The 24,795-nt window shown below is 44.3% G+C and overlaps 1 protein-coding gene across 2 annotated transcripts in view; it reads left to right on the plus strand.

Moving 5' to 3' along the window:
- VWA8 (von Willebrand factor A domain containing 8) overlaps positions 1-24,795 on the plus strand; it is an 875,413-nt gene that overhangs the window by 813,859 nt on the left and 36,759 nt on the right. For both annotated transcript variants that reach the window (XM_063952874.1, XM_063952875.1), the window contains exons 42-43: positions 21,735-21,860; positions 23,112-23,270. In XM_063952874.1, the coding sequence (XP_063808944.1) occupies positions 21,735-21,860; positions 23,112-23,270 (285 nt within the window). The remainder of the gene's footprint in view (positions 1-21,734; positions 21,861-23,111; positions 23,271-24,795) is intronic.

A 24,795-nucleotide genomic window follows, 5' to 3' on the forward strand; every position in this document is an offset into this window, starting at 1 on the left:
TCCTGAATTGCAAACCTCAGGTAAGCCTGATGCGGAGGATAAATGGGAACATGTAAGTAGGCATCCTTTATGTCTACCGACACCATAAAATCCCCTTCCTCCAGACTGGAGATCACTGCTCGGAGAGACTCCATCTTGAATGAGGGATTTTAGGTTCAGGATCGGTCTGACCGAGCCGTCCAGCTTCGGGACCACGAACAGGCTCGAATAAAAGCCTTCTCCCTGTTGTGACGGGGTAACCCTGATAATGACCTGATTGTGACACAACTTTTGTATTGCGTTGCATACAACCTCCCTGTTCGGAAGAGAAACTGGTAAGGCCGATTTGAAAAATCGGCGAGGTGGAACGTCCTGAAACTCTAGTTTGTACCTTTGGGACACTATTTCTAAAACCCATGGGTCCAGGTCCGAATGAACCCAGAACTGAATGAAGAGTTTGAGACATGCCCCCACCGGTGTGGACTCCCGCAGAGGAGCCCCAGCATCATGCAGTGGATTTGGCAGAAGCCGGGGAGGACTTCTGCTCCCGGGAACCTGCCAAGGCCGGTGATCTTTTACCTCTTCCTCTAGTAGCAAGGAAGGAAGAACCTCTGCCTTTTCTGTATTTATTGGGCCGAAAGGACTGCATCTGATAGTGGTGTGTTTTCTTTTGTTGTGAAGGAACGTAAGGCAAAAATGATGACTTACCCTCGGTAGCTGTAGAGACCAAATTAGCGAGACCGTCACCAAACAAGACACCACCCTTATATGGGAGAGATTCCATATTTTTTTCTGGAGTCTGCATCAGCATTCCATTGATGGATCCACAATGCTCGTCTAGCTGAGACTGCCATGGCATTGGCCTTTGATCCCAAAAGGCCAATATCTCTCGCCGTTTCCTTCAGGTAGGCTGCAGCGTCCCTGATATGACCCAGTGTCAAAAGGACGCTATCCCTATCTAGGGAAACTATATCAGATGACAAGTTATCTGCCCACTTTTCGATAGCACTATTCACCCACGCTGATGCAATACTGGTCTGAGCAGCGTACCCGTGGTGGCATAAATGGATTTTAATGTATTTTCCTGTTTGCGATCCGCAGGGTCCTTAAGGGCTGCCGTATCAGGAGATGGGAGAGCGACCTTTTTAGACAACCGCGATAGGGTCTTGTCCACAATGGGGGGCGACTCCCACTTTTCCCTATCCCCAGAGGGAAACGGATACGCCACCTGAATCCTTTTGGGAATCTGAAACTTTTTGTCAGGGCTTTCCCAAACCTTTTCAAAAAGAGTGTTCAGTTCATGAGAGGGAGGAAACGTTACCACAGGTTTCTTTTCCTTATACATACAGACCCTTGTATCAGGAACAGCAGGGTCCTCGGAAATATGTAATACGTCTTTTACCGCCACAATCATGTACTGAATGCTCTTTGCTAATTTTGAATCCAATCTGGAATCACTATAGTCGATACTGGAATCAGTGTCCGTGTCGGTATCCGTGTCTGCCAGCTGGGCAAACTAACGTTTTTGTGACCCCGAAGGGGTCTGGACCTGTAATAACACATCCTCCACAGACTTCTTCCATGCCTGGTTCTGAGATTCCGATTTATCTAATCTCTTACTAATAAGAGACACATTAGCATTCAAAGCATTCAAAATATTTACCCAATCAGGAGTCGGCGGTGCCGACAGGGTCACTCCCACAGCTGTTTGTGACCCTAATACAGTCTCCTCCTGGGAAGAGCACTCAGCCTCAGATATGTCGACACACGTGTCCCAAACACCCACAGACACACCGGGTATATAGGGGTAGGACCCACAGTAAAGTCTGTCAGAGCGACCTTTTAAGACAACCGCGATAGGGCCTTGTCCACAATGGGGGGCGACTCCCACTTTTCCCTATCCCCAGAGGGAAACGGATACGCCACCTGAATCCTTTTGGGAATCTGAAACTTTATGTCAGGGCTTTCCCAAACCTTTTCAAAAAGAGTGTTCAGTTCATGAGAGGGAGGAAACGTTACCACGGGTTTCTTTTCCTTATACATACAGACCCTTGTATCAGGAACAGCAGGGTCCTCTGAAATATGTAATACGTCTTTTACCGCCACAATCATGTACTGAATGCTCTTTGCTAATTTTGAATCCAATCTGGAATCACTATAGTCGACACTGGAATCAGTGTCCGTGTCGGTATCCGTGTCTGCCAGCTGGGCAAACGAACGTTTTTGTTACCCCGAAGGGGTCTGGACCTGTAATAACACATCCTCCACAGACTTCTTCCATGCCTGGTTCTGAGATTCCGATTTATCTAATCTCTTACTAATAAGAGACACATTAGCATTCAAAGCATTCAAAATATTTACCCAATCAGGAGTCGGCGGTGCCGACAGGGTCACTCCCACAGCTGTTTGTGTCCCTAATACAGTCTCCTCCTGGGAAGAGCACTCAGCCTCAGATATGTCGACACACGTGTCCCAAACACCCACAGACACACCGGGTATATAGGGGACAGACCCACAGTAAAGTCTGTCAGAGAGACACAAAGGGAGTTTTGCCAGCTCACAACCCAGCGCCTAATCACCGGTTCTGAAACACTAACAGAAATGCCCCAGACCTGCAGCGCTTTTAATATAATATATATTGCACCAATATTACTGTGCCCCCCCCCCCCCCCCTCGTTTTGCACCCTGAGACTTATACAAAAGTGTGACGAAGGACCAGCGTCTCTGCAGCCTTGTGGAGAGGAAAATGGCGCTGAGCTGCGAGGACAAAGCTCTGCCCCCTTAATGGCGCGCTTCAGTCCCGTTTTTTTTTTATATATTTTGATACTGGCGGTGGTTAGGACAGTGCCTAGGCACTTATGTCCCCTCTTGCCAGTCCATTTTGAGGTTTATCTGCTCCCCAGGGCACCCCCTCCCCCCCCCCCCCCCCGCGCAGGGCCGGCAACAGACATCTTGGGGCCCGGTACAGTGATATCTCTGGGGCCCCCTCAGAGCGACGGAATTTGCTGCGCTATATAATAAACTGTTATTAAATAAGTATATCTATTTTTATTTATCTACAGTATACAGAGATATAAATATGTACATCTCTCCTTCCTCCCCCACACACACCACGGTCTGTCTCTCCCCAATAACTCCATGATGATTCCCTGCTGGACACTAAGTGGCATATACTTGGGGCCCCTCTGATCCTTGGGGCCCGGTACAGGTGTCCCCTTTGACCCCCCCTGTCGCCGGCCCTGCCCCCGCGCCCTGCACCCTGTAGTGCTGCTGTATGTGTGGGAGCATGGCAGCTGTGCAGTACCTCATAAAGCCGTCACTGAAGTCTTCTTGATCTTCTTCTATTCACCTGTCTTCTGACTTCTGGCTCTGTAAGGGGGTGACGGCCAGCTGCAGGAGCGAGCATCTAGGCGTACCTAGCGATCAAACCCTCAGGAGCTAATGGTGTCCTGTAGCCAGAAGCAGAGCCTTTGAACTCACTGGAAGTAGCTCATACTTCTCTCCCCTTAGTCCCACGAAGCAGGGAGACTGTTGCCAGCAGTCTCCCTGAAAATAAAAACCCTAGCAACTCTTTTTTCCGAGAAACTCAGTAGAGCTCCTCAGTGTGCATCCAGTCTGCCTGGGCACAATTCTAAAACTGGAGTCTGGAGGAGGGGCATAGAGGGAGGAGCCAGTTCACACCCCTTTTAAAGTCTTAAAGTGCCCATGACTCCTGCGGATCCCCTCTATACCCCATGGTTCTTATGCTAACCCCAGCATCCTCTAGGACGTATGAGAAAGTAAGCTTAATGTGATGAGGGATCTCTGATTATTATGCATTATGTTGTAAGAATCAGTACGCATTTTTTTTGAGCCTACCGTTAGCTCAGTGCCATAACTAGACATTTTGGTGCCCAGTGCCAGAAAGAGAATTTTCCCCCATATTTGAAATAGAGATACGGCACGGCAAAAATACAGGGTGGCCAGGATCCGACAGTTCAGTATTCAATTCTCGGGCACAGGTTTTTCCCATTCTTCGACAATGCTGATCCGACTTTTTTTGAAGTCGGATCAGCGTTGTTGAAAATGGGCCAAAATCCTGTCGGAATTGGCTGCAAATTAGACAAAACACGTGGATCCGCGGCTAATCCGCGATCCACGTGGTTTTCGACAAGTGCCGGTTTTTCCGACAGTCGGAAAACAGCACTTGCATTGAATAGGTCAAATGCAAATTCGACCTATTCCTGTGGAAAAGTCCCGGTATTTCCAACTGTCAGAAATACCGACACTAATTGAATAAACCCCTTAGGGGGGTATTCAGTTAAGGACGTTTTTTTTCCCCTAGGCGAAAATATTGCATTGTTTGCTATTTCTTTAGACTAAATTTATTTGTTTATTTAATCATGTTTATTGGGAAATACAACATAATAGAACATGTAGGTAGTGCATACAGAGTAGATAGGTTGTTTTACCACACCAAGTTCACAGTTTAAAAATATGGAATAAAAACATGAAATAAGAACACAGTCTTTTCAGATGGTAAAATAATGAAAATATAACCTATATCATTCACAGTAAAATAAAAATAGCGGTACTTAGAATATATCATATGGTTATAAGCTCAATAAAGTTCACTTGCACTAGAGATAAATGTGTTTAATGGATTGCCTTCTCCTCTTTATTTTGCATGCATATAAGATTCCCTCTTGTCTGCAGTTAAACACAGTCCAGGTATGCTTACCGCAGTGCGGTGTCAGTTTAGTTTAATGTCGCAGCTTAGTCTCTTATTGCTGGGTGGGGGCATGTGCTGCTTCTTAGGCTCTGGGTGTAATCATTGCCAGCATTGCAGGAAAGTGTAGGTGCACAGTGTCTGCATGCGCCTTCACTTGATGCCAGCTTAACTTTTAGAGATCCTGATGTTGGCTTCTAGGTGGGAGCGCTGGTGGACGGAGAGCAGCTGGTGGCAGCAGTGTCGCAGACACAGAAAAAGCAATCGCAGGTGGATGCTGCCAGGTCTGCCCACATAGCAAATGTGCTATGTGCCACGCACCGTCAGCACCACTCTAGTTACGGCCCTGTGCTAGCTAGCCTCCTCACTAGAAAAGCCAGTTCAGTTTGCAGCTTTTGTACTTTATTACTTGAAGCATAATTTTTGTGAATACATTTTTCTTTAGACACTGTTTCGAATGTTGCATAAACTTTAATACGCCACATTTTGTAGCTGAGAGAAATGTCTAATTTCCCTGAAAGGGGTACTCTGCAGTGAATATAGTGTATTTTGGCTCTGATTCAGAGCTGGCCGCATTAGCGTCCCGTAGCGCAGTTTGCTAGCAGCGCGCCTGCACGACCTTACACATTGCAGCTGCATCCCGGAAGGATGCGGCCGCAATGTGATTGATAGCAGCGGGCATTTGCGGGACAGCAATGTGACTTTGGAGGGCATGGCGGGTCGAAGGAGAGCAGGCTGGGAGCATTTTCAGGGCAGCTGCATGACATCTCACGCAGCCGCTCTGATTAAAAAAAATGGCGGCGGACCCCCTGACAGCACAGCCAGGCTGCGCTGCCAGGGGTCAACCTTAATTCGATGCGTCCACAATGTAATTGCGGAAACATCGAGAGTTGGCCCGTCACATATTTTGGGCGGCCTTGCCCTGTGCCGAGCGGCCCCCAGCATGTGAGCAGATGGACGCAGATCTGGCTACATATGCAGCGATATGCATCCATTGTTGTGTGTGTGTGTGTATATGTATATATATATACATATATATATACACACACACACATATATATATATATATGTATATGTATATATATATATACATACACACACAAGTCCTTAGAAATGTTCAATATTAATGTTAGCTTCTCCTTTTCCAAGTCCCTGGGAGCTGGCTGAGGATGGTGGTGGTAGGGTAGGGGGTAATCTATGTCCTGGTTGGGGGTTTGAAAAACTGTGTGTGTGAAGGGGGTCGGAGAGTGAGCATTAGTCTATGTCTAGGGGATCAATCGCATACCCCTTGCCCAGCACCTGCATGTATATATGGTGCCTGTACCAAAGTGCCTAAAAGCCAAATGTGAGCATACTTTTACAGAGAAACAAGTAGGCTTATCTGAACGTGTATCACTTCCTTTCTAATCTTCAAGTGATCCAGTGTAATGGTGTGTGGGCCCAGAGTGGTATACAGGCCCAGAATGATGTACAGTACTCTAAAAGCCCAAAACAGCTATTTGGTATATGAAAATACAATTAAAAAAAGGGGCAACCACCTAGTGTGTTATCCTGTAAAAAAATGCTTAATTAGTTTAAACACAAAGTTTCGCCTATATAGCAATCTGCTATGAGCACCCCCATTTCTTTCTCTCTCTCTCTCTCTCTCACACACACACACACACACACACACACACACACTTTCTTGGTTACTTCACTACATCATAGATTTAATACATATAGGGAAGGGGGGGATTCAACTAGCCACAGTAATTTTTCAGTTACAAAAAATAATACTTTTTCACATTTTTAAGCTTTGGGATATTCAGTTAAAGCCCACTTTTTTTGCGGCCCTACAAATTATCTGTCTTTGTGCAAAACAAATAGAATTCATGATACGTTCATGGACCTATGTGGTTTCACTGCAAGATTGACAAAAAAGGCCTCATTATCAGGGATTGTTTTGAAGCCTGATAGGTGCTGCCGGCAGCCACACTTCAGGATTAATTGGATAACACTGGGGTGTAAATTAGCATGCTGTAAATTACCACAGCTAATTGAATTCCCACCACTATCCTCTATTAGACCTGTTGACTATGTTTTATTAATGATCGCAGTAAGAGGATGTAACAGGCGTGTTATGGGGGTGTCATGGACATGTTTTAACACGCTGCTGTGATATCTTTTTCCATTTTTTTTAAAAGAAAGTGAGGCCCTGCATCAGGCAGGGGCTGCTGGAAGAGTCGATGGTGGAGTGATCAGATCCACCATCACAGTAATGCATTGCTCAGATACTGTATGCAAAGTGGATGTAATACATACTTGCCTACCTGACCCTCTCCATGAGGGAGAAAATGCTCTGTTCTTGGACTTTCCTGGTAATGTATGATTACCATCACCTGTGGTGAGCTAGTTAATTGATAAGAAAGGTGTTTCACCACAGGTGATGGCAATCATACATTACCAGGAAAGTCCGGGAACAGAGCATTTTCTCCCTCATGGAGAGGGTCAGGTAGGCAAGTATGATGTAATAGGGTTTGCTCAGTCCACCGCATGGAAGTACACAAGGGGAATTCTGAAGCTGACAGTTGACAATTAGCCAATTAGGCCCACTGTTACTACACAGGCCAATACTTCACTATAAACTGCAATGTAAAAAAAACAGTGTTATTAAAACTAGCTAATCTCCTGAATGCATTAATATTATATTTCACCAAAAACACAAATAATAAAAAAATATAAATTAAAGGCCAAGTTAATCAGCTTTAATAAAGTCTCAATTAAATGATCAACTCAAAGAAAAAGAATGCTAAATCTGTATGTTTAATGATTCTATTTCATTTACATACACATTCAAAATAATTCAAAATAAAAAAAAATAATTAAAATAAACATTAAAAAGAATTCAAACACCTGTATGTAAAACATACAATTGCCAATAAATCTGAATATAAATTATCCGACATAGTATAATAGTACAACATTGTTGCCAACAAGGCACTTATATGAATCCACAAGTCTTTCATAAAAAGTTAAAAGGAAAATTCTCAAAGAGGGTACAGTTGGAGAGGTGAATAAAAGTTGTTATTAATGGAACTAATGTTCCTGGTCATATATTGTATAACCCATAGGCATACCTCCCAACATGACCCTCTGCAGAAGGGACAGAATGCTCTGCTCCTAGACTTCCCTCTTAATTTATAATTGCCATCACCTGTGGTAAAACACCTTTCTTATCCATTAACCTGTTCAACACAGGTGCAGACAGTCATAAATTAAGATAAAAGTCCAGAAGCAGAGCATTTTGTCTCCTGGAGATGGTCATGTTTGGAGGTATGCATAGGACCTTCTTCTGTCTGAAGAATTCATGATCCAATAGTATAAAAGCTCGCCAGCTGATCTAGTAACAGTTGTTACACTTGAACACTATTTGAGTCTCTGTTATTTAGATCCAATGAGCTGTCCACACATCAGCTCCCAGTTTGGGCTGCATTAACTCCGGCAGCCTTCACCTGTTGAATGGGCTGTAACGATGACTGACATTTTCATTTCACGGAGTGTAATCAGAGAATTACTCAGCTCTCATATCCTGATCATAAATAAGATGTGACTGTTTTCAATAATGAGTATACAGTACACCATACTAATAACTGCACTGTGGAACATATATTATTCAGAAAATTAAACTGTATCAGCACCTTCAGTGCCGTAACTAGACATTTTAGCGCTGTGTGCAAGAAATAGCTTCGGCACCCCCCCCCCCCCCTCATATTTAAAGTAGGGACAGTGCACCGCCATAGGCGAGCACCAAAAATATAGGGGTGTGGCCACAAAATAATACCAATTCATAATACGCTCCCTAGTAATCTCTATTATTCAAATGACTACGTACAGTAGCGCTACTTACACACATTACACCGGGTAGAGCCCCTTTTACACATTACACCAGGTAAAGCCCCTGTTGCACATTACGCCAGGTAGAGCCCCATTTTATGCATTACTCCAGGTAGAGCACCTATCACACATTATGCCAGGTAGAGCTCCCTTTTACACATTACGGCAGGTAGAGTCCCCTTTTAGACATTACGGCAGGTAGAGCCCCCTTTTACACAGTGCTGCAGGTAAAGTCCCCCTTTTTACACATTAGGCAGGCAGAAAAACCCTTTTTACACATTACACAGGCATAGTCCCCTTTTTGCACATTATTGCAGGCAGAGTCCCCTTTTTACACATTACGGCAGGCAGAGTCCCTTTTTTATACATTACAGTAGCAGAGTCTCCTTTTTACACATTATGGCAGGCAGAGTTCCCTTTTACAAAGGGAGGGAGAGAGAAAGAGAGAATGTTATACTTACGTTTGCTCCAGGGCAGCAGCATCCGCCAGCCAGTAGACCTCTTGTCTTTCCTGCCCTACGCTATGGCTCTTTGCAGCACAGGGCACTGTGGTTGGGCTGGGTGTGGGCTGGAAGATATGTAATCTTTCCAAGAAGACAGGGGCAGAGGAGGGGGAGCAGGGAGGCGGGGCGGACAAGCTGCACAGCGCTACCCGGCTTTATGTGAGTAGTAGCTGAGTGGCGGTGTGGTGCGGCGTGGGTGATACACACTGGGGGTGAGTGGCCGGATGGACCACACAAGTCTGCGACGGCGCAGCCCAGCGGGTGTTGCCAGTGGTGTGTGCCCACAGTGCATATGCTGGCACTCACCTAGTTCCGGCCCTGCCCAGTCCCGACAAACACACAGCTTGTCCCCCAGAGCGCGTGCGCGCACACACAGGCATACCCTGTCCCCTTCAGTCACTACACACACACCTCCAGGAGAGCCGAGAGGGATGCAGACACTACAGATCAAACAGGCAAAGTCGGGTAGGCGTGGCCTAATCACGGACCCGTGGCCACGCCTGCTTCCAGGAAAAACCTGATACAGCAAGCACCGATAGGCAGCCTGGCAGAAGAAGAGGACACAGGACAAACGTCAAACTCATCCGGCATCCTGATCCACCGCTGACGGGCACTACAGCTACAGTAACCTTCCCAGACACAATGAGCAGCATGGACCTAAGGGTGTTGCCGGCGGTCCTGCGCCCTCAGTGCACATGCGCTGTTTGCCAGGCACCGCCAGCATACACCTAGGTACGGCCCTGAGCACCTTCATACCTGCTGCAATGCTCCTATTCTGCTCTTACAGTTGACTACTAAGCACATTTAATAAATTCTACAAATATAAATTATAAACAGTGAATTAGATTGGGATTGCGTAAAAGAAACACAAAGTTGTGCCCAATTACCTAGCTGCTTCTGTGACTACACATGTAGAGTCTGCATGGAATAGCCCGCTGGGAAAGGAGATAGATTCCCATAGAATCTGCGTACTATAGTGCTGAAAGGAGCTTTGATAGCAAATGACAACAAAGTAGTCTGTCCCACCATTCTAATTTTTATCTATAGGCATTTAATAATGATTAAAATTGTTTTCTTCAGAGTTTAGTTATTTAAAATATGGGATAAAGGGATACAGAATATTGGAAATAAATCAAATAGCTCAACAAGGCTTGATAACAGATTTAATTTTAATTTTATTGTCTCGGACCATATGCCAATAATTGCTGTTGGTAAAATTACTACAACAAAACGTGCAGATCAGGGAATTACTAAACTTAAGTGTATGATTGCAAATGCAAGAAGCCTAACAAGTAAAATGGGGGAGCTAGAAACAATTGCACTTAATGACCAATATGATATAATAGGCATTACAGATACATGGTTGGACAGTTCTCACGACTGGGCCGCAAACATGGAGGGGTACACCCTCTTCAGGAGAGATAGGACTAATATAAAGGGAGGGGGTGTTTGTCTTTATGTTAAACCATTCTTAAAACCGTATTTAAAGGAGGTCATTTATGAGAGGACTGGAGATAACGTGGTGTCATTATGGGTTGAGAATTCGAATGGGGGTAAAAATACAAAAAAACTTTTAATCGGGACATGCTATAAACCGCCAGATATTAGTGTGTCTTACGAATTAGAACTGTTGCAGCAAATCAAAAAAGCTGCAGGAATGGGGGACGTCATTATTGTGGGGGACTTTAATTACCCGGACATTAATTGGAACACCGAAACAGTAAATACAGCTAGGGGTAACAAGTTCTTAAACATGCGAAAAGATCATTACTTGTCCCAGGTAATCGAGGAACCAACCAGGCATAGGACTATACTGGACCTAGTATTAACTAATAATGAGGAAATAATATCAAATACTAAAGTAGGGGAGACCTTAGGAAAAGCGATCATAATATGATCACATTCGATATCAGCTTCCAAAACAACAATATAAGGGTCTAACCTAAGACTTTTAACTTTAGAAAAGCTAATTTCACATTGCTGAAACAAGCAATGAAGGACATCAGTTGGGAAACTGAATTTCATGGCAAGAATACGGCGGAAATGTGGTATGTTTTTACAACTGGGCTCAATAAGAACACTAATTTGTATCTTCCCAAGGTCAACAAAAACAGGAGTAGTAAATTCAAACCAATGTGGCTTAATAAGGTGGTCAGGGAACAAATGAATAAAAAGAGGCGTGCTTTCAAAGCATTTAAGTCTGACGGGATGTTGGAATCATTCCAGTTCTACAAGGAATGTAACAAAAAATGAAAAAAGAAATCAGAGCAGCTAAAATAGAAAATTAAAAACAAATCACAAAGGAGAGTAAAACAAACCCCAAAAAGTTCTTTAAGTATATAAACAATAAAAGGTTAAAAAAGGAGAATATTGGGCCTTTTAAAGGGCGAGTTGGATGTCTTGATTAATGATGATAGGGAAAAAGCGGATTAATTGAATAAATTCTTTTCAGCAGTATTCATGAGAGAGGACAGTTTGACGAGAGTACAGCACAACATAAGCTATAATAACGACTCGTTGCCAGGTACTTGGTTAAACGAGGAAGCAGTCCGGGAGAGACTAAGTAAAATTAAGATAAATAAATCTCCTGCGCCTGATGGACTTCACCCCAGGGTTCTTATGGAACTTAACGCAGAGATATCGAGACCCCTATGTTTGATTTTCAGCGAGTCAATTACATCAAGAATGATACTGAAGGACTGGCGTATAGCATCCCGGTAACTATAAACCCGTAAGTTTGACATCTATAGCGGGGTAAATACTAGAAGGTATATTAAGAGATAGCGTACTAGAGTACTTGGATACCTCCGAGGTTATTACTAGGAATCAGCATGGTTTTGTGAAGGACAGGTCATGTCAAACTAACTTAATAAGCTTCTACGAGAAAGTGAGCGATAATATTAATCAGGGTAAAGCAGTGGATGTGGTCTTTTTGGACTTCGCTAAGGCCTTTGACAAAGTCCCACATAAGAGACTAATTTTCAAATTAAGAGAGCTTGGGGTAGGAAACACTATTTGTACTTGGGTGAGTAATTAGCTGTACAATAGGGAACAGCAAGTGGGGATAAATGGGATGTTCTCTAAATGGCCTCAGTGCTCAGTGGAATACCGCAGAGTTCAGTACTCAGGCCATTGCCATTTAACATATTCATTAATGACCTAGGAGAGGGACTAGAAAGCACAGTATCAATTTTTGCAGACGATACTAAACTACAGTATGTAGAGTAATTAATTCAGACAAGGATGTGGAGTCTACAGAATGACTTATCTAGACTTTAGGTCTGGGCGGATAAATGGAGAATGAGGTTCAATATAGACAAATGTAAAGTTATGCACCTTGGGACTAAGAACAAGCGGTCAGCATATAAACTAAATGGGGAAAATGCAGGGATAACGGTAGTTGAAAAAGATTTGGGGGTGCTCATCGATAATAAACTTAGTAGCAGTACGGAATGTCAAAATGCAGCAACAAAAGCAAATAATGTGTGAACATGCATAAAAAGGGGTATGGAGAAAAGGGATGAGAGTGTAATCCTGCCACTGTATTAATCATTGGTGCGGCCACACCTGGAATATTGTGTACAGTTCTGGGCAACTCACTATAAAAAAGATATCTTGAAAGTCGAAAGGATTTTGAGGCGAGCCACCAAACTGGTTAAGGCGTTAGAGGCACTGAATTATGAAGAAAAATTTAAAAGGTTAGATTTGTTTACACTGGAAAAGAGGCAATTGAGAGGGGACATTATTAATATTTATAAATACATAAAGAGACAATACAAAGATTTATCAAACGATTTGTTTATAAAAAAAACGCTACATAGATCACGAGGACACCCCCTTAGGTTAAAGAAAAAAAAAAGTCATACACAACGGAGAAAAGGGTTCTTCACAGTAAGAGCAGTAAGGATTTGGAATTCTCTGCCAGAGAAGGCAGTAATGGTGGATTCAATCAATACGTTTAAAAATGGATTAGATAAATTCCTAGCTGAAAAAAGTATCACAGGATACAACATTTAATTAATATAAAATTATAATTCAGGTTGAAATCGATGGACATTTGTCTTTTTTCAACCTCAACAACTATGTAACTATGTAGAGAGAAACAGAGACTCAAGATGAGTTGACTGGGTTTGATGAAGACGTGGATCTTGAGAGCCCATTTGAAATTTTGTAGAGAGGTGGAAAGTCTGATGGGGAGAGATAGAGAATTCCAGAGATATGGAACAGCACTTCCAAAATCTTGGAGGCAGGAATGGAGGAAGTTGGTGGTATGCATTTGTGAAAAGAAGAGGACGGACAGAAATGTAATGGGAGATAAAGTCAGACATTTAAATAGGAGAGGATGGGTACGGGCCTTATTAACGAGTGTGTGTGAAGCTTGAATTGGATTCTGAAGGGCAAGTGGAGCCAGTGTAGGGCTTGTAAGAGTGGAGAAGAGGAAGTAGAGGAAGTAGTACGTTTGGAGAGGAAGATGAGCTGGGCAACAACTTTTAGGAATAGATTGGAGTGGATAGAGGCATTTGTCTGAGAGGCAAGATAGGAGGAGATTATAGTAGACCACTCTGGAGATGACCAGTGAGTATATGAGGGTCTTAGTAGCATCCATGTTGAGATAGGGTATAATCCTGGAAATATTTTTGAGATGGAAATGGCAGGATTGCGAGAGGTACAGAATGTGTGGTTTAAAGGAGAGGGAGGCATCAAGGATAACTCAAAGGCAGCACAATTGGGGGTAGAAGAGATAGTTGTGCCATCAATAGATAATGAGATTGTGGGAAGTGAGGTTATGCGGGAGGGTGGTAAGATGATCAGTTCAGTTTTCGTCATGTTAAGTATAAAAAAAATACTGTTACATTCAAGAGGTAGCAGAGAGACAGTTGGGAATAGAGGTCAGGAGAAGAAAAGTAGATTTCAGTATTATCAGCATAGAGATGATGATCAAAGCCAAAAGAGCTGATGAGCTTACCTAAAGAGGATGTATTGAGAGAGAACAGGAGAGGTCCAAGAACAGAACCTTGGGGGACAACTAATTTTATGAAAGTAGTGGGCCAGGTGGAGTCATTGGAGTAGACAGAAATGGAACAATCAGAGAGGTAGGAGGACAGCTGTAAGAGGGCAGAATCACGCAAACCAAGGATTTGTAGGAGGAGAGTGTGGTCCACAGTAGCAAAACCAGCAGAGAGATCAAGAAGAATAAGCAGACCATAGTTGCCCTTGGATTTGGCAGCATAGAGGTCATTGCAGACTTTCGTGAGGGCAATTTCAGTAGAGTAGAGATGACTGAAGCCAGATTGAAGTGGGCCAAGGAGGGAGTAGGAGGAAAGAAAGGCAGTACAGCTGTTGTAAACAATACACTCGAGGAGTTTAGAGGCAAAAGGTAGGAGAGGGATGGGTCAGTAGTTGGAGAGAGTGTTAGGGTCAAGGGTAGGTTTTTTTAAGAATAAGGGAGACAAGGGCATACTTGAATGCAGATAGGGCAGTGCCTGATGAGAGGTAGAAATTGTGGAGGTGAGCAAGATGGGAACAGGCAGAAGGAGAGAGTTAGTGGAGGAGGCGGGAGGGGATAGGGTCAAGTGGGGAGGTGGTGGTGGGAACCAGATGAGGGCCATGACTTCCTCTCCAGATACAGGGGAAAATAAACTCAGGTTTGGTAAAAATTATGGGTATGGTTGTTCAGGGAAGTAGGGGGCTGGTTGTTGAGGATCTTGTGGAATGTGATGTCCTAATGAATGGAGTCAATTTTAGATGTGAAGTAGGTGACAAAGTCAAAGGCAGAGAGTGAGGAGAGTAGTTGAGGTGGGGGTGGGCAGAGAGGGGGAGTTGGAGTAGTCAGAAATATCATAACAGTGAGCGAAGACAAGATCAAGTGAATGAGGAGGGTGAGGAGTTAGGTTTAGGAGAGTAGACGAGGAGTGTTAGGCTACTTACCTACCGGGTGTCGGGATTCTTCACGTCGGGTTGCCTATGCTGGTATTCTGACTGCCAGCATCCCAATACAATCCCGTTATAACAGAGGAAGTGAGTAAGCCAGGAACCAAAATTGTCGAGGAATTTCGTGGGAACGCCAGGGGAACTGTATATGAGAGCTACTCGAAAGTGAACAGGTTGGATGAGTCATATAGCATGGACCTCAAATATAGAAAATGTAAGGGACGTTTCTGGGTGTATCAGTTGGTAAAAGTAAACGGAGGTTAGAAGGACCCCAACACCACCAGGACAACCCCCAAGCTATGGTGTGTGTGAATGTGAGAGAGCAGCAAGAAAAATGGTGTCAGAGGAAGAAATCCATGTTTCTGTAATGGCTAGGAGGTTCAGGGAGTTGGAGAGAAAAAGGTCATGGGTGGGGACCATTTTGTTACAGACAGATCTGACATTCCAGAGGGCATAGGAGGGAGGGAGAGAGTTTGTGGGAGAGATGTGAATGAGATTATCAGGGTTGTTGTAGTGTTGGGATGAGATTAATTTGGATGGCTGTTTTAAAGCAGGTTGATGTGGGTTCCTAAGCTAAGAGGAGAAACTGCAGGAGGAGGGCAGGCAGTATAGTGTGGTGCAAATAGAGGTGAAGTGACAGTGAGCAGGGCCGAGTGGTGGGGTAGTAGGTTCATGGGACCAATAGTTTGTGTAACAGTTGTTTATAACATACTTACCTACTTTACATTTCTCCCGTCCGGGAGAAGCCCGGAGAGGAGACGCTGCAGGAGACTTCGGGGGGCAGGCCAGGCTGTGACATCATCAAGCACTGCCCCACATCAGAAAATGCTGCGATTCGCCGGTCTGCGGGAAATGGGCGGGGCTAAAATGACGTGATTTGCGTCATTTTAACACCTACCGCACCCCACGGACCCGCGAATACGGGACAGTATCTCTATCCTGCCCGCATCAATAGGGTGCGCACCAGGATGCGGGAGACCTGCCTACTCTTCTGGGGGTGCGGGGGGCTTCCCCAAAAAACGGGAGCCTCCCACAGCTTCCGGGAGAGTAGGCAAGTATGGTTTATAAGCTATTGCTCACATTTTCTTACTAAACCATTCAATTCCTTTGCTGCTGTCTCTGTCTGACCCATCTTCTACTTTTGTTTGCAGGTAAGAATACAGTACTTTGGGGTTTGCTGCTATTAGGTTGCAAAAAATACCATGTTGGCTCAAGGAGAAAGAGTGTTTCAAGTTAGGATATACCTTAGTAGTTATTGTTAAATGCTTCTAGTGGAGGTTGTGGATTAGTGGTAGGAGGGATTGCACTTCAAGTATTTGCTTGTGGAGCAGATTCTCATATTAACATGAGCTGTGAGCAATTCCTGACTGTCCCCACCCCTGCCCGGGTCCCGCCGCCTGTGCCATGTGCAGTTCACAGACAACGGGATCCGGCGCACGCGCAGTAGTGGCAATGAAACTGCACATGCGCAAAACCACGGCTTCAGTGGACTGCATCGGCTGCAGCCTATAGAAGCCGACTAGGGCTAATAAGGCAGGGAGCTGGCTTCCTACAGGATGCCAGCTCTCTGCCTGTTGCAGCCTTGTCTGGCAGTTCCGGTGGGAGCAAACACCTCCCAACGGGACTGCCTGTAGTGTCTGTGACTGGCAAGTAGGACATCCAATAGGAAGTCACTGTCAGTCACAGTGAAGCTAGTACAGTCTCACGGATGCATCTGGTTTCACTGACTGTGATCTGGGTTGCAGATTTTACTGGGCGGAAGGGGGGTGGGGGGGGGATGGCTGCAGTCCTGCAGCCCATAGGTAAAAACTGCCACTGTTTGGTTTATGGTTCCAACCAGTGTTTCATCTGTATGTAGTTTATGTGTTTCCTTTCTGGGTTGCTTGCTGCGGGACCAAATTACGTTGGTAGGTTAATTATCCTTGAACAGAATTGACACTCCTGTGTGTATTTTTGTGGTAGAAAATTTAGACTGCAAGCTCCACCAGGGCAGGGAGTGATGTGATTAATTAAACAATTTCTTTAAGTTGGTGAGTAATATGTTAGCACCATATAAATAGACGTTTCATATAAAATGTGTTGGCCATATTTAAAATATCTTTAAATCAAAAGTGGCCTGTACAGCTAGGTTTTCTGATCAGTAATTCAAGCTGTGACATTGTGTGCATCATGCTATACCTGATATTTATGGACAGATACCATTGGCTGAAATTATGACCACAATAGGAATAGTATATAATACAATTTTAGTAATTGTACACCCGCAACGTGCTGTATAAGTGACATAATAGAGCTGCTGTGCATGCTCAATAGCAGCAGTTTCTCCTACCAAGTCTGGGGGGGGGTTTGTGTGTGTGTGTGTGTGTGTGTGTGTGCGCTCAGTCAGCCCAGAGAGCAGCTGTCAGAGAGCAGAGACAGGCATCTTAAAGTGAGTTGGGAGAATGTGTGCTTAGAAACCCATCTTCACTTCTGTTGGTTATAATTATGTATGTATATTTATTATGGTACGTTTAACCTTTTCCTATCCACTTTGGCATGTATCTGAGATGAATATGTTTAATACAGATGTTCATTTTCTAGTCTCTTCCCTACAGTTCATATTACAGACCATCTATTTAGTTAATTATTAATACTGTACTGCATACACTATCCAGTTTATAAGTTGACTAATGTGTACATATATGTCCTGGGCTGGTGCCAGGTTCTTCTGCCGCTCCCCCAAACTCCAATGCTCTGCAAAGCAAGGGACTTATAGATTATGGAATATAGCCCACATCCAGGGGATGTGTGAGGCAGACTATAGCTTGTTCCATGCAAATGATGCTCTCTTCATGGACTGGCCTCAGTCATTCTGAAATTAAGCATTTGGAAATCCCTCTGTCGAAATCCTGTGTTTGCCCCTTAATAGGCTACTCCTAAAATGCATTGCTCTAGTACAGTATGTAATGATCGGAAGAGGATGCTATAGCTGACTGTGGTTTCTTCTCACAAGCTTATGTGCTTTTACTTCCAGATTACTTTGTTGTCTTCAGTAATACATTAGCTAAAAAGAGTTATTTGCGCATGAATGAGTCTTTTCTTACCATTATTTCATAATGAGTTTATATTTCCTTCTTTAGTTTCTTGCATTTTTTACTTTAATGAGACCCTCCATTTACTCCGACCAAGATCCATTTACAAGGGGATCTCTTCTCTTTTTATTAGTCCTCACTGCCATAGTTCAAAGCACTTCAGCACCTCTTTGTGAGCTGTGCATAAGAGCAGCTCATATCCAGCATAGCATGATGTCACTTCCAAGACATGCCTTTCAAGCCATAATTTGTTCAGCTCAGTGCTGGCCAGCAGCAGGACTATGCTAACTCCAGCAAGATTGTATCGTGTCTGCGACGAGGCAGCCAGCCAGCTTCGCATGAAAGGAGTACTCATGCTATGGGAGCTAACGCAAAGGCTGATAAGCAGTAACCAAACAAAGCGCTTATACAGTCCATCGGAAGTACATGCATTCATGTGTTTGTAAAGCTCGGCAGGAATTTTGCACGGTATTGTCAAATGTAAACCTACCCTTCAAATAGGGCACCAAGAAGTTTGAGACATATAAATATTGTTCATGGGGGATGTAGTTATGTGACTGGCGGTCAGGAGACCACTGATTTTGACATACATGATAACATGTAGGAAGAATAGTATTAAGCCTGTGACAAATGTAAAATGGGAGTTATTCTGCATGTGTGTTTGTGGGATTTATTAATGTACATTACTGTACTGGGAGGTGCCTGTTACAGTGTTTGGCTTTGTTTGTATGGCTCACAATGGCTATTGGGAGTAATAAATTGCTTCCCATCACACAATTTAATATCAATCACCCCAAATATTGCTGATCAATTTTATAAAGGCTGATAGTAATTAATATAATGGGTGTAACTATAGTGGATGCAAGGAGTGCCATTGCTATGGGGCCCAGAGGCTTGGGGAGGCCTGGACCCAGGTTATAAAGTTACATAACAATTTCCCAGATTTGCCTACTAATCAACTGGTTCTGGTCCATTGCCCGTCCTAAATTGTGTGACATTAGATTTTCAGTGAGAGGTGTGTGTAATGGATTATATGGGGTATATTCAATTACAGTCGGATCCTCTCCGACGGAGAGGATCTGACACTTCAGTATTCAAGAGCGGGACGTTTCTGCCCGTTTCCCCTCCCATCAGTGGTGCAAGTAGAAAAAATGTCTTATAGGTACGGTGTGCGCACGCCAAAAAATGAGCATGGTCAAATGCCACATGGGGCGTGGCCAATGAAAATGGATGCGTGATACACGTATGGGGGGGCCAGATACACATATGACCCCAACAGTGCAAGATACACGTTGCCCCACAGTGCCAGATATACATTGCCCCCACTGTGCCAGATAAACAAATGCTCCCACTGTGCCAGATACACAAATGCTCCCACTGTGCCAGATACACAAATGCCCCACTGTGCCAGATACACAAATGCCCCCTGTGCCAGATATATAATGCCCCCACAGTGCCAGATACACATTGGCCCCACAGTGCCAGATATACATTGCCCCCACAGTGCCAGATATACAATGCCCCCACAGTGCCAGATATGCATTGCCCCCCCTGTGCCAGATATACAGTGCCCCACAGTGCCAGATATACAATGCACCCCTGTGCCAGATATACAATGCCCCCACAGTGCCAGATATACATTGCCCCCTTCCGTGACAGATATACCATGCCTCCACAGTGCCAGATATACATTGCCCCCCTGTGCCAGATATACATTGCCCCCCTGTGCCAGATATACATTGCCCCCACAGTGCCAGATATAAAATGCCACCACAGTGCCAGATATACAATGCCCCCACAGTGCCAGACATACAATGCCCCCCTGTGCCAGATATACAATGCCCCACAGTGCCAGATATGCAATGCCCCCCTGTGCCAGATATACAATGCCCCCACAGTGCCAGATATACAATGCCCCCTGTGCCAAATATACATTGCCCCCACAGTGCCAGATATACATTGCCCCCCTGTGCCAGATATACAATGCCCCTACAGTGCCAGATATACATTGCCCCACTGTGCACTCATTGCCCCCCTTCCTCTACTGCCCCTCAATTCTCTTTGATGCCTGGTCTCACTCTCCAGCGGTGGCAATCTGAAATGAGGCGCCGGTTCATTAGCCAATCAGAGCTCGCGGACCGGCAGCCAATCAGGAGCCGCGGCTGCCGGTCCGCGAGCTCTGATTGGCTAGCAAACCGGTGCCTTATTCAGATTGACGCCGCCGCCGATGGAGAGTGAGACCGGGCATCAAAGAGAATTGAGGGGCAGGAGAGGCGCTGCACTGTGCTCTCCTCCCCTCACACAGAACAAAGCCAGTGGGATGCAGTATGGTGGACGGTACGGCGTCCCGGCTGGGAATTTCTTACCGGTACGCCGTACTGCCCCGTACCGCTATACTTGCAGCGCTGCCTCCCATTCTGACCATTCATTTCAGCCATCTCTGGGCGAAAATGAATGGTCGAAAATGGACCGTTTTCGACCGCGGCTGGGTCGTAAACACATGTATGAGCAGAGATTGCACTCATCCATGTGTTTTTCGACTTGTCGGCGTTTCCGACAGGGCGGAAAAACGGCACTTCAATTGAATATTGAAGTGTCGGAAAGTGCTAATTATCAGAAGAAAGTGCTGTCTTTCCGCCCTGTCGGAACTTCAGACTGTAATTGAATATCCCCCTATAATGTTAAGGGTGCTCTCTAATGTGTCACAATATGAACTGGAGGCCTCTGTAATGTTTCATAATTTAATCTGCTCATTGTAATGTGGGTGGCACTATAATGTTACATAATAAGAAATGGGGCACTGTAATGTGGCACCATGTGAACTGCAGGCCACTGTAATGTGTCAGAATCTGATTTGCTCTTTGTAATGTGGAGTGCACTATAATGACAAATGTTACATAATAAGAAATGGAGCACTGTTATGTGGTACAATGTGAAATGCAGGCACTATAGTGTGGCATAATATGAACTGGGGCACTGTATGTCATAATGTGAATTGAGGATACTGTGTGGCATAATGTGTACTAGCCGCCTTACAATGTGACATACTGTAAACTATGGAACTACTGTGGTTCATAAAATAAACCAGGGCACTACAATGGGACATAATATTAACTAGGGCACTACTGTGGGACATAATATTAACTAGGGCACTACTGTGGTTCAGAAAATGAACTAGTAAAATTAATAACTGCTGCGAAGAGTTGTCTCTCAAGAAGCATTCGGACAGGGGCCCCTTCAATATGTTCGTATGGGGCCCACAAAGTTCTTATTACACTCCTGGGTACCCAAAATTATCATGCGCCTAGAATAATTTATAAATAATAATTTTAACAACAAAACAATGAGCAATATACAACAAATATATAACAATGGAAATTATCTAAATGTATAAGAGAGTGTTCCTAGCTTTACATATTCTGATTTATACATGACATTAAGTTGACATTAACAGAAAAGTTTATTGATTTTTGAATGATATAAATTATGTAAAAATGCATTTATCAACTCCAGTGATAAACACAAGGATATCCATAAACAGCAAAAGCACCAGCACTGACAGTCGCTCATGGTTTTAGCATGAAAACATAGCATTCAACCGTATTGAGTCACTCATATCTTAATATCAGTACTATTTATTGTTTGACAAACAAGTATACTTTCTTATAGGCAAAGGGCAAGGAAAGGCAGTGGCTGAAACACCAAGCAATGGGAGAGCTGGATGATACCAAGATCATCGATGGTCTGGCAGGAGAGAAAGCAATTTACAAAAGGCGCGGAGAGCTTGAGCCAGAAGTAAGTATGTTCTCTGGGCGTGGTGACAACCAGCTGGAATCATGTCTGACTTTCCACACTCCAGGGAAATTGTACTAGTCATGTTGGTCACAGTGTGGGTGGAGACCGAGACAGAAGCTTTTCCAAATGACAGTTCTCACTGTTATTATAAAGGATCAGCTCTATGAGAAAGTAACAATTACAAGCAGTGGACCTCATAGAAATATACAACATCAAAAAAGCATAGTAAATAGCATACATGGTTCACCGGCGCTCTGTATAAAAGTTGCTGATTGTATCTCACCTTCAGGTAGTTAGAACCAGGAGCAGCATGCTTAACATGGCTACAATTCAACATACATTTTGCCTTGTTGGAAAACTAGGTTAATTGTTGCTTTGACTATGAGGGTTTACTGATTAAGGATAAACAACATAAAGAGATATATATGTTCCCCTGGGTGTGGTATAGCATGTCGACATACAGAATATCAACACCTGCATATTGACAGTTAACTTGTTCACATTGACAGTGTCCAAAGTGTTGTCGACAGTCCTAGATTAAGCTAACCCTAACCTCAGTCTAACCCTAGTATAGTCATTATGTCATCATTTTGAATGTTGACATCATCACTACAACCCATTCTACTTATTAGTCCTGGAAAACGATATAGCTTGGTATAACACAATTACACAAGTGTGCCCAGTGCTCATCACATACTGTACTGTTCCTGCAGTGTGTTTTATGACTCGCCTCCACTGATGATCATTAGGATGTTTACACAGACACACAGCCAACAGTATACAAAAGCGCTGTACTGCTGAATCCTGATTAAAAATACATTTTAGAATTATGTTTATAACAGGACTATTAAAGTTAAATATATATGTGATGCTTTTCCTATGTGGGCTGATCCTGCAACTTGGGCCAAATGCCAACCAACAGAATCAGTGGCCACATTGGATGAGATTGTCGTTCCGCGGACAAACTGAGCAGCTGAATCTCTGCTCCGAGCTCTTTCTGTACAGCAGTATGCATTTACAGTATATACAAATCATTTTACCACTCAGAAAATATTTGTAGTACCATTGGTCTGTAGAGGAGGTACCTAGCACCTAGGGCAAGCTACTTCCTAGTGCAAGCAATTGTCCACGTCTCTCAGCCCTCATATTTCTGTTTTGCATTGTTTGTTCACAATTTGGCAGTACTTAGGATGAATCACAGCTCGGAATTAGCTAGTGCACATGGCCCTAATAGTCTGTTTCTCTGCACAGCTCGGAAGCCCACAGCAGAAACCAAAGAGACTTCGACTTCTGGTAGACGTGTCTGGCAGCATGTATCGCTTTAATGGGGTGGATGGCAGGCTGGAGCGCTCCATGGAAGCAACTTGCATGCTTATGGAAGCATTTGAAAATTACGAGCATAAGTTTAAGGTAATGACAAATGAATATAACAGTCATGATTCCCCTGCATGGAAAATGTGTTTCCAAGGAGCATAGTTCTGATTTATGTAGGGGAAAGTGATTAAGTTTCTCTGTTGCTAGGATATGGAAAGCTCACTCTTATATCTAAGGCAGACATAATATTTTTGAAACTCATTTGTCTAGAAAGTCATATTTATTATGTATCAGACAAAGGTCAGTTGCCTATTGTTGGGCACATAATGAATGACTGTCTACAGACAGCCTGGCTCATGCTTTCATTATTTAACTCGCAGTCCCCGAACATTATTCCGTGATAAATGAATTGCTTTATTACAGACACATTATGCAACAGCCCCGGGAAACTTTGCAGTTTATTTTCTATGGGGGAGACAATCACAAGACCGACTGTCAGGATCCTGACTGTCACAATACCAACGCCGGAATCCCAACAGGCAGTGAAATGATGACGCCGGAATACCGGCTCCACAGACTCTTCTCCCTCTGTAGGTGTCTACGACACCCATAGAGGGAGAATAGACTCTGTGGCGAGCCATCGTGCCCGCAGCGTGGCGAGCGCAGGGAGCTCGCAAGGGGCTTTCTAGCCCTCAGCCCGCTGCCGGCATACTAGTGGCCGGGATGCCGCTGGATGGTAGGTCAACATGGATTAGGTCGTCAGTCAATAGGTCGACCACTATTGATCAACATAGGAAAAAGGTTAACACAGTAATATGGTTGACACGGGACAGGTAGACGCATGAAAAAATCGTCATGGTTTAAAAACAAACAAACCTATGTTTAACCGATTATGTGGACTAACGATTGGGAATAGTAACTTGTTCCAAGCGCAGCGAAGCTAGAGCCATGCAAGAGGAAGTGGTGCACTCATTGGGATTCCTGGCCATGTTATGCAAAAACAACACCAAAAAAGTAATGTCAACCTTTTTATGTGTCGACCTGTCCTTCATCAACCTTTTCCACCAGTCATCCCTAGCCCAAACAGGCACCCTGATACTTACCCTCGGGATATCGGCGGTCAGTGTTCCTGTGCCAGGATTCCAAGTGGTGTCGGGTCACTTGACCAATGGGCTAACCGCATCCCAATGAAACTGCTAACAGAAAGGATGGCATAAGCACACTCTTCTTCCAGGTGTTAATCAGTCTCTCTTTGATCATTTGCTGATCTGCTACAGATAGGCCACTCTTCAGAGCAGGCATTATAAATGTTACATTTACTCAGTATCCACAGCTACTGTAAACCCAACCGCAGGCCCGCCATCAGGTGGGTGCTGCTGGCACAGCTGTCCTCGGCCCGGCCTCTCTAACAGAGAGGAGAGGGCCCGGGCTGCTCATGCCACCGCTCTGCTCCGCCCCCTTTTCATGCCCGCGTTCTGTCTCAGGAGGAGGAGAGGACGCTGCAAGCTTCAATTGTAAACGTCCCTCCCAAAATGGACGCCACCCCAGAGGAAACAGTTATTAAAGATACTAGTATCTTTAATAACTAACTGTCTCCTCTAAGGCAGCGGCTGTTTTGGGA

The sequence above is a fragment of the Pseudophryne corroboree genome, chromosome 2 (assembly GCF_028390025.1).
Source record: "Pseudophryne corroboree isolate aPseCor3 chromosome 2, aPseCor3.hap2, whole genome shotgun sequence".
Classification (NCBI taxonomy): domain Eukaryota; kingdom Metazoa; phylum Chordata; class Amphibia; order Anura; family Myobatrachidae; genus Pseudophryne; species Pseudophryne corroboree.